This window comes from Centruroides sculpturatus, unplaced genomic scaffold (assembly GCF_000671375.1).
Source record: "Centruroides sculpturatus isolate CEXI.00-Female unplaced genomic scaffold, Cexi_2.0 scaffold1872, whole genome shotgun sequence".
Classification (NCBI taxonomy): domain Eukaryota; kingdom Metazoa; phylum Arthropoda; class Arachnida; order Scorpiones; family Buthidae; genus Centruroides; species Centruroides sculpturatus.
This window is the reverse complement of record NW_019386013.1, coordinates 79,561-90,191: the sequence shown is the minus strand read 5'-3', so window position 1 is coordinate 90,191 and position 10,631 is coordinate 79,561. Positions and strand designations below refer to the sequence as shown.

Sequence of the window (10,631 nt, the reverse complement as noted above, 5' to 3'; positions counted from 1 at the left end):
AATACGGGGGAGAGATATATAATTTGGGCCAAGAATAATTTACTCAATAATTATTCTATGCCAAATATATATATATAAATAAATAAAACTTTCCTTTTTTTAGTTTAAAATAAATATTAATAGCTAGAAGACAGTAGATTTAACATCTAGTATGCGTGTATTACATTATATTTCATATTATACATCTATGAAAAGTGTTATGCTTTCAGTAAATATGGTAATAAAGCCCAAGAATTTAGGTCATAATATTGTCAACAATTTTACTTTTAATTATATTTTTTGTAGTTTTGTTTTTATTAAATTACATTAAATCATAAAAAAAGTCACAACCTAATTTAAATAATGTAAAAGTGTTTCAATATGCAATAGCATATAGATAGAAAGATTTCAGTAATTTAAAAAAAATAATCTACTACAATTATTTTGAATAATTCTAAGACAAAATGGCATTCTTAAGTCATAAAATTTATCATTACTGAATGAAGAACACGGCAGGTTTTAATGTAGAATGCTTCACAGTTAACCATAGGTTACAATAAGAAATAAATAAAGAAAGGGGTGATTTTATCTGAAACAATTAATTAAAGAGAATGCATTTGCATTGCTATAAACAAAAAAGTAACCATTTAAAATTTTTGTCCTTTATGATATCTTACAAGAGTAAAGAAGCATTTCATAATAGTAAAAAGTTCTAATTTCATTTGTATATCTATAATTATTAACTTTAATGCTGAATTGTTCAATTGTTTTGAACAGATTATTACAATTTTCTCTCATCATCTTTGAGAGATTAAAAATACTTAATGCAGGAAACCAAATTAAAATTATTAAAAAAACCTGGAGAGAATAAAATTTCAATTTAAAAATTTTTCAGAAGATAAAAAAAAATGTTCATATTATGAAGAAAAATACCTGAATTTCATCCTATTAAAAAAATCATAAACTTTTCAAAGGAAAAAAAAACTGGTAATTGCTCTTGCACAACTTCCCCAGCATTCAAACAGGAGTTTAAGTCCAATAAATTTTTTATTATAGCATAATTGAAAATTAATAATAAAAGTCTCCTACATTCATGGCTTCTTTGAACAGGTAAACAAAAGTTTTGATAAAATAAATATATAGCTAGCCCTACCCTATAACAACTTGCAAAAAAGAATCCGGAAGGCTGAACCTGGCATAAATAAACAACCAGATAAATACAAAACTACCGAAGTTGCCTATAAAATACCTTGCACATGCGAACCGCCAAAAGTATACATTGGAGAAACAAGATGAAAAGAACACATCACGGACCTGAAGTATAATAGAATCAACTCTGTTTTTTACAAACATTGCACAACCCACAACTGCAAAATAGATAAGAATGATGTTATAATAGTACACAACAAAAAAAATTGGTACAAAAGAAAATTCAAGGAAAGCTACAAAATTACTACAGACAAAAATAATATTAACAAGAATCTAAGCATTGACATTCTATTTTAATAATTGTAGCCAGTTTTTATGAATGTTTATACAGTCGCAGGCGAGGCTGTGCGCAGCACTCGGGGAGTGAGACGTAACAAGTTACGACGTATGTGGGGGAGGCCGTCAAGTCGGGAGGGGAGGGGAGGGGAGGGGAGGGAAGAGAAGGGGAGTGGGAAGTACGGAAGGTGCCTGACAGATACTGTATACACAAGATACAACCTATCTATGTAACAGACTGAAGAGGGGCGAAAGCCCAAAACGCATATCTGTATTAATTAAAAGTGGATGATGAAATTATTTGCCAAGTGTCAAAAAATGCACCAAGTCGTGACATTGAATTAGAAATAATAATAAAAGCTAAAAAATGAGTCAGTCATTTTGTTGAAATATGAGAAATTTCTATTTTTCAAAAAAGAATATTTAAGTCAAAGTTAAAATGTTTTGAGATTTTATCAGAAAATTTTATAAGACAAAAATCTTATTTCTGAGGTTAGGGGTAAATTTAAAAAAAGTTAAATGCCAATAAAAAAATTTCATTAAATCCAACCCTATAAGCCATGACCTGCTACTACTATCCTTCTATCTCTAGCTTTCTTTTACACTTATAATCTACAAAATTTAATAGCCTTAATGTCCCATATACAGAAATAACACTTCAAAATTTTTCAGTTCTGAGCCATAATACTAAAAAATAAATCTGAGATACACAGATATTTAAAACCATTCACGCACTTCTAAAATGTCAACCTTAATCAGCTTTCGGCACACAAGACACTTGGCTTTGAGAAATTTTTAGAGAAGAATTTTATATGCCAGAAAAGACAGTATACACAGATGATCCCACTCTAAACACTGTTGATAATTCAGTGTTATATTAATTCCATGTTGTACGAGTAACTTAGATTTTACAAATACGTGAGCCATTCACTGCCCAGCACACGTATTTGTATAATCTAAGTGACTCTTACAACATGGAAATCACATAACACAGAATTATCAACAGTGTTATGGGGGGATCAACTGTAAAATTATTTTTTTAAATCAAGGTTCAATTGAAAGTAATCCTTGATAAAAGCTTGGGAAAAAATAAAATATTCTCTATTTAATAAAATATTCATTTATTGCAAGCTAAAGTTTTGAAATAAAAAAAATTTTTTCCTTATTAGTTTGACTTATGCAAATCAATTGTCAGTAAACAGTAAAAATCAATAAAGTTAAAAATTACATCATTAGAATGCATACAACATGAATATTCTAGTTATACAATACAATAATGAAATACATCTTAAAATTAAGATCTTATCTCTGAAATATTAAAGATTGAAACTAACAATTTAGAATTTTTTTTAATCTTTAAGGCAAAACATTTGCCAGATTAAATAGTAGCTATATTACTGCTACTATTAATTATTAAATACCAAGTAATTTGTCACAAGAGGTAGATGTTAGGCACCATCTCTTATTATATTTAAGTATAATTATAATTTTTATTAAATAATTTAGTCAGCACCATGAGTAACTAGTTGGTTATATCTAAATTAAATGTCTGGAAGCAAGATTAGATAAAGGTCTGTGTAGCATAACCAGAAATGCATCCACATAAACAGCCATTGTGGGTTTGAGTCCTGCCTGGACAAATTCTTTTCTTCCAGAATTTTATAAAATTTATTAAATATTAAATTAATTATTAAATTTAATAAGAGATGGCACCTAATGCCTATTACAAGTGCAAAATTACTCAGTATTTAATTATTAATAGTAGTTGTAATGTAGCCTGATTTAATCTGGCAATCAATTGGTTTTATTATTATTATTGGGGCTTTTATATATTTTATATATATTTATTAAATTGGGTATTCATTCTTTAACTACCACAAAGATAAATCTAATGACTAATATTAAAGAGTAAATATCACTTTCATGTATCAAAAATATTATTAAGTAATCTAATTTAAATTGATTAATTATAATTTATATTGGTTATATTTATGTCAATAATAACACTCCAATGTTAAAATACTATATAAAAAAGTAATAAATTCTTGTTATAGGGAGAATATTCTTATTATTACTAATAATTTTATTGATATTTGTCATTTGATTTATAAATCTTCATTACAATACAATATTCTGTTTTATTATATCAATATGTTATATTGCTATTTTAATTTATAAAATATACAATAGAATTAAATAGATGATTACATTTTTTGTCATAACACAGAAATAGGTGAGATAAGGTTATACAAAATGATTTTTTAATATTAAGTGACAATTGACTATTAAAGTATTTACGCTATTCAAAAGAGTGAATCAATAGAAGATCAAACATTAAAAAATATTTTATACATGATTTTCTACATATACTAACACCTATCTCTGATATTTGATAAACTTAACAAAACAAACTTTGAAAAACAGTTGTGGCTATAACAGCAATTGAAAACTTTATACACTTATAGTTGAGCTCACCTGCTTCAGTTGAAAAAAACTTTGTTGCCAAAACGCTTAAGTTGATTATACAGTTAAAAAGTATATTCTTGTCTAGTATTAAACAATATGCAAACTTTGACATCATTTTTATATAAAATTTCTCAATCATCTTGTTATAAAATAGTCATGTGATGAATGTAGTGATATAGGAAAGCATTGGCAATGCTTTTCTGTCTTATTCATTGTATTACTTTCTTATTGATTTCATTAATTTGATTTTTATATTTAATTATTAAATACATGAAAATAATAATGTTCAAAAGACTTATGCTATGAATTATTGTGCAGCATTTTAAAAATAAATTATTTTCAGTAGTTAAATTTATTAATTTTATTGCAATGAAGAAATATTTATAGAGCCTCTCCTAAAAATCTGATTATCAAAGTATCTAATTTTTAGGAGAGTATCTACAAATACACTGAATAAATAAGATTAAAACTTAATTTGAATTTATATTTTGAAAGACTGATTAAAAAATTTTTGTAAGAATTTCTGATAATTTTTGTTTACTTGAATCTTCATAGAAGTCTTTTTAATACTTGTGCATATTACTAGATTTAAAATATTAATTTTTAAATATTGGAACACAACTAGTATAAGGATGTCTTGTTTTAAACTGATTTTCAGTCCTTTCCATTTATTTCCAACAAAAATATTGAGAGGAAAAAAAAAAGACATTTAAATTAAATCTCGTCCCAACAATCATTTATAATTTAATGCATAGCCATGATATAATATGCCATGATGTAACACTTGCTAAAAATTTCCCCTGGTTCTTCAAGGTACGAGGTTTGTGCCTCAGTGACTAATTATACAATATGCTCTGTGGACTACCAGTAGTACCTTAGCATTCTGTAGATGTAGTTTAAGAAATAACACACAACAAACTTGTACCAAACTGCAATTCATGGTCTGTACATGTAAATTCATTCATCTAAGCCTTGAAGTATATAATATATATCCCTCAAACAAAAAGCATTCAAAAATTAGCATAAATATTAAAAAAGAAATACANAAGGGATTAGGTTACTTTGTTTTTTATGTTATTACCCGAGTATAGGGTGAACCCATGTAATTGCTGTTAGTTTGGGAATGAATCCTGTTTTCCTCATATTTCTTTGTCATTGGTCCTTTCGGGGTTCTGTGCATGGGCGTAGCCAGAGTTTTGTTATGGGGGGGGCCTAGTGGAGGCAAACCTGACACAAAATTGAATTATTTCAAATTATTGTTCATTATTGGGCACCGAGCAAGCCGTTCACCCTTTTTTAGTATTCAAAACTTTTATTTTAGCTTTAGGCTTTACAAATCGACTCAACACTTTTTCGGCTGTGATTTCCTGGGGGGCACCAGGTTCTCTGGGAGGGGCCGTGCCCCCCCAGGCTCCCCCCTAGCTACGCCCATGGTTCTGTGCACATTTACCTATCATAACACTGTAGTCAGTACAGACTATACAAAATTCTTAGAAGACATCTGAGCCAAAACACGATGTATTTTAAAAATACAAAGTTAATTTTGCAGTTCATTTATACGGAATTTCTATGAACTTTTTACAGACTCAACTACATGGTTAATTAAGTTGGTCGATTATGTGAGGATCGGGGTTTATGCGCCGCCGCCTAAACCGTTTCCGACGGCAGGACGGTGAGGCCTATTCAGGTGGTCAATGGATGGAAGGGTTAATCGAGTGGGGAGATCGCGGATAAGTCGATAGGGTGTCGGCGATGTACGAGTAATCACTCTCACTTAAATTATCAAATAGTTTAATAAGAACATTGACTAAATAACCATTTAGTCAATGTTCTTATTAAAGCTCAAATTATAGCTCAAAAGAGAAATACAAAGATAGGCCGTTAGAAGGGTGATGTCGGCATTCGCGACATCTAAGGGATCTAATCCCTTTTTATCTTCCAAATTAATCTAACTAACTCTCGGTCAATTGAGGGCGGGAGAGGGAGATTTTACGCAAATGAGGATAGATTTACCTTGCTATTTGTTGTCGTCTGTGTTGCGTAGAGTAGACGGAGTTAATGATGTTGACCAGCCGCTGTCTGTTGTTTGGACGCCCCCCCGACAATCGGGTGCTAGCCCTTTTTATACATTTTTTTTTAGGAGGACGATAACTCTCATATAGTTGACGATTTATATGGACACCTGTTAGCGGTGCCGGATCTAAATCCAGCCGGTACGGAACGTTGCCGATGTATTGTTTGGGCCGGATTGTTGACGTTAGTTTCTTGGAGATGACCTTTTGCGATATAAATTCTGACGAATTCGACAGTTCTCTCCCATTAATTATTGTATAGTTGACAATATTTTCCCAGATTTAACAACAGTCTCTAGATTGTTTATATTAAATATCGTGTTGGTCGACGAGCGAGGCAATTCATTACTAGGTTGTTTTGGCTATTGTACAGGTTTTCGCAGACACGTGCCACGTGCAGCCAGGGCAGCTAAAGGAGAGGTGAGAAGCGCCGCTTGTTTTAAACTTTCCTTTAAACGTCAGTGTTCGCCTTGTTGACTTTATCGTTGATCGCATTACGGTTTTTTATCGGTCTAGGGCCTAGGCTGTGACATTTAACCCGAAGAGACAGTTTTGATCGTTGATTGTACACTATTCCTTTTTTTTTTTGTTAGGGCTAGGAAGAGATCGATACAACAAAAAAAAAAAAGGGGTGACCAGAATATCACAATTATTTCTCGTAAACTATAAAAGCCTACTTATTCCTGATAGTTCTCCTTTTAAATTAGTTATGTTTGCATATTATTGTATTAAAAACTTTAAAAAATATTTAGTTTACAAAAATTTTCAGGAACCGCAGAAAAGGAAAAAACTTTCAGGAGCGCAATTTCGACAACAAAAACGAGAAAAGGAGGTACAGAAAGAAAAACTGGCTGGTTCTATAATGAAATTTTTAAGCAAGCCAGAAAATAAGGAAACGGAATGTCAAGAAAATATTTACGTAGCTTCAACAAGCACAGCTTTAAATCCAGAAGCTATGGAGGTATCTGAAGAAAAATTTGTATGTTGTAGTCCTTCTTCAGAAGGAGACTCCAGAAAAACTAAAACAAGAGAAGGTACTACTGAAGAACCTGTAAGCAATTTAGCGTCGTCATTGATATGTAGCAGTTTAGATTGTGGTAATGATCCCGGTTTGTGGCCTGCCGGCATGACTAATGATCTTATTAATATTTTGGTTAGTCGTGGTCTCGTACAGGTGTTTAACTACAATTTTCCAGCTAATGACGCTGGAAGAAAATTTGCAAACAATTATTATTCTAGAAATCTTCCCAATGGAGAAAAAATTAACAGAGAATGGCTTGTTTACTCTATTTCAAAAGATTCAGTCTATTGTTTTTGTTGTAAAATATTTGGTAAAACTGTAAGTAGTTTGTCTGCTTTGAACGGTTTTTCTGATTGGCAGCATTTATCATTAACATTGAAAAGACACGAAACAAGCGTTTCCCACAGTGAAAATGTGAAATCGTGGGTACAATTGAATAATATGTTAAAAAATAAAACTACTGTAAATCAAATGCAACTGAGACTATTAGAATTAGAAAAAAAACAATGGTGTGATGTATTAGAAAGAATCATAGCCGTTATTAAATTTTTATCTCATCAGTGTCTGGCTTTTCGGGGCGCGTCAAAAACATTATATGAGCATGATAATGGTAATTTTCTAAAAGCAATCGAAATGATAGCATCCTTTGATTCAGTCATGCGGGAACATATTCACAGAATTCAATCCTCGAAATCTGATTCGAGTCATATGACTCATTATTTAGGAGATCAAATTCAGAATGAAGTCATTGATTTACTCGGCACAACCATAAAAAATTATATACTGGACAAAGTCAGAAAAGCAAAATATTTCTCCATTATATTAGATTGCACACCAGATGCAAGTCACACAGAAGAAATTACAGTTGTACTCAGGCATGTTCTTTTAAACAATGAAACTAAAAATGTTGCGATATGCGAAAATTTCGTTGGTTTCTGTCCGATCACAAGCTCCACAGGTAAAGGTCTATTAAATTTTGTTTTGGATTTATTTTCACATTTAAATCTCGACATTCAAAACTTACGCGGTCAATGTTACGATAATGGTTCTAATATGCGTGGAAAACGCAATGGATTGCAAAAAAAAATTTTGGAAATGAATAATCGAGCATTTTACGTTTCATGCTCGGCTCATAGTCTCAATTTAGTAGTCAATGATGCAGCAAATATTACGCACGAAACTGTGAATTTTTTTAATATAATTCAAGAATTTTACGTTTTCTTTTCATCGTCTACGAAAAGGTGGTCGATAATTGTCAAACATTTACCAGATTTCAAATTAAAAGCTTTAAGTGCCACGCGGTGGTCAAGCAGAATTGATGCAGTCAAACCATTACGGTATCACCTCGAAAAAATATTTGATGCTTTGCTGGAAATATCTGATAATTCGTCGGAATGGGATTGTATTACATCTCACAAAGCTCATTCGCTTGCTTTGAACATCCAAAATTATAGATTTATTTGCTCGATTGTAATTTGGTTCGATATTTTAAACGAAATTAATGCTCTGAGCAAAATGATGCAAAGTCCCATAATAAATACTGAAATTTGCATAAATTTGTTAAATAAGTTGGTTGATAAGTTCACAGAATATCGCACGGATGAACACTTTGAAAGGGTGTTAGAAGAAGCTAGCAATGTGGCTCACGAACTCAACGTAGAAACAGATTTCCCACCAATAAACCAATTCGTCCAAGAAGAAAACCAACACAAATTCAATATGAACATAGTGATGAAGTTTTACTAGACCCCAAAATCAAATACAAAGTAGAGTTTTTTTTTAGAATCCTAGATCAGACATTAACTTCTTTAAAGGATAGATTCGAAGAGTTAAAAACATTTACCGACGTATTTGGCTTTTTTAGCAATAACTTATTTAATTACTCCAATGATAAATTAATGAAACATTGTAAAGATTTAAATCTGAAGCTTAAAGACGATTCGAGTGGTGAAACAGACATTGACGGTATTGATTTATTTAATGAAATCAATGCTTTAAAGTTGCATTTTCCAGAAAACCAGTCTAATAATCCACAAACCCTATTACAATATCTTTTTACCAATGACCTAATTTCCACATTTCCAAACACAGCAATAGCTCTAAGAATATTACTTACATTGCCGGTTTCAGTTGCATTTGGTGAAAGGTCCTTTTCAAAGTTAAAAATTATAAAAAACTATTTAAGATCAACAATGCACCAGCAAAGACTAAGCAATTTAGCTATAGTTTCAATTGAACATGAAATATTAGACAGCTTAAATACAAGTGAATTGATAGCAGATTTCGCAAACATACAGTTCTTCAGCAAAATCGTAAATAAATATTTATATAGTTTTACACTTAAGTATACAAAAATAACTTAGTAATAAAAATAAATAGTTTTTCTTTGTCAAGTATTTCTTTTTTTTTCACACCCTTATGAGACAACACTAGAGCCTTTCTAGCAAGCTCAGCGTAGGTAGTCGTAGTTAACCAGGGGGCGGCATAATCAGTGTTGCACGCGGGCGTTTAAACAGCCAGCGGCGGCCCTGCCTCCCCGTTTATCTCCAAAAAAAGAACGAAGAGCGAGACCTGGCCCACTGTTTACACTGGCCAAGTCGGACACAGACAGCAACATTTTGGAGATGGACCGACGAACAGATTCCCACTCAGTCAGGGCCACATCTCGGAGGGCCCAATCTACCCAACGTCCACAAAGGTAGTCACGTAGAGATAGAGCGTGAAAAGTACTACTGGGTTTACGTCGTTGTACTCGACCCGAAAGGGCCGTACGACTCTGTCTGCCAGACTGAGCTTACGGCCAAATTTTCAGCACTGTAAATCGGTGGCGCAACGTTACGGTAGCTCCAATCCTTCCTCCTCCACCGCGCTATTCCAGTTTGTTAAAAAGGTCTACACCTCACACCCCATTCTACTTAAGGACATCAATCGGACTCAAACAGTTATTCGGACGCAGGCGGCAACGTGGAGTTTGACGTTTTCGGCCGGAAAGAGCGCAGTCGTCAACTTCTCCCCAAATTATGGCGCTCACCAGGTCTTTGTATTTATAGATAAAATCGGAATGATTCCTCGAGAAACGACCGTTTGAATCCTTGAAGTCCATTTCTCATCGTCCTTCACGTGGACTACCCACGGAACTTTCTTCCGCTCCGAACTAGCCCTCTGAACAGGGAACCTTAAAAAAATTCTTCTCATCCGGGCAAAACGGGCCTGGATAAAAACCCGCTTCATTTGGTTTACTCGGTCTTATGCCCAATGCCAGAATTCGGTGCGTCGCTCTCGGAAGGGGCTCTCCCGCCTTGTCTCCCTCATGGAGACATTCATTCATTCATTTTATTTTTAACATGTAGTATTTACATATTTCCTGACCCCGCTGAGGCATTATCAGGAAAGAAACATTACAATAAATTTAAATTAACATTACAATATATGAAGATAACAATACAATTTATATATATGCATTTTTCGTTACACTTAAGAAATAATATCTTAATAATATCTAATTTATCTAAAAAAAAAAAAATAATAATAATATCTAATTTAGACATTGACACATATTATTACAATAATATATTATATTGTTACAATACTATACAATACTGTACAAT

The 10,631-nt window shown here is 32.2% G+C and overlaps 1 protein-coding gene across 1 annotated transcript; it reads left to right on the top strand.

Annotated features, from left to right (window-relative positions):
• Nucleotides 1-5,927: 5,927 nt before the first annotated feature.
• Nucleotides 5,928-8,769, top strand: LOC111613120 (zinc finger MYM-type protein 1-like). Its single transcript, XM_023354442.1, has 5 exons — nucleotides 5,928-6,014; nucleotides 6,071-6,186; nucleotides 6,302-6,422; nucleotides 6,772-8,548; nucleotides 8,612-8,769. The coding sequence occupies exons 1-5, from the start codon at nucleotides 5,928-5,930 to the stop codon at nucleotides 8,767-8,769; spliced, it is 2,259 nt and encodes a 752-aa protein (XP_023210210.1).
• The last annotated feature ends 1,862 nt before the right edge of the window (nucleotides 8,770-10,631 follow it).

What these genes read in the sequence shown, in the direction of transcription:
- LOC111613120 (XM_023354442.1), top strand. Translation starts at nt 5,928, where the DNA reads ATGAGGATAGATTTACCTTGCTATTTGTTGTCGTCTGTGTTGCGTAGA. An exon ending in GTTTGGGCCGGATTGTTGAC is followed by an intron (nt 6,187 to 6,301) that starts GTTAGTTTCTTG and finishes AACAGTCTCTAG; the next exon opens with ATTGTTTATATTAAATATCG. An exon ending in TCTGAGCAAAATGATGCAAA is followed by an intron (nt 8,549 to 8,611) that starts GTCCCATAATAA and finishes ATAAGTTCACAG; the next exon opens with AATATCGCACGGATGAACAC.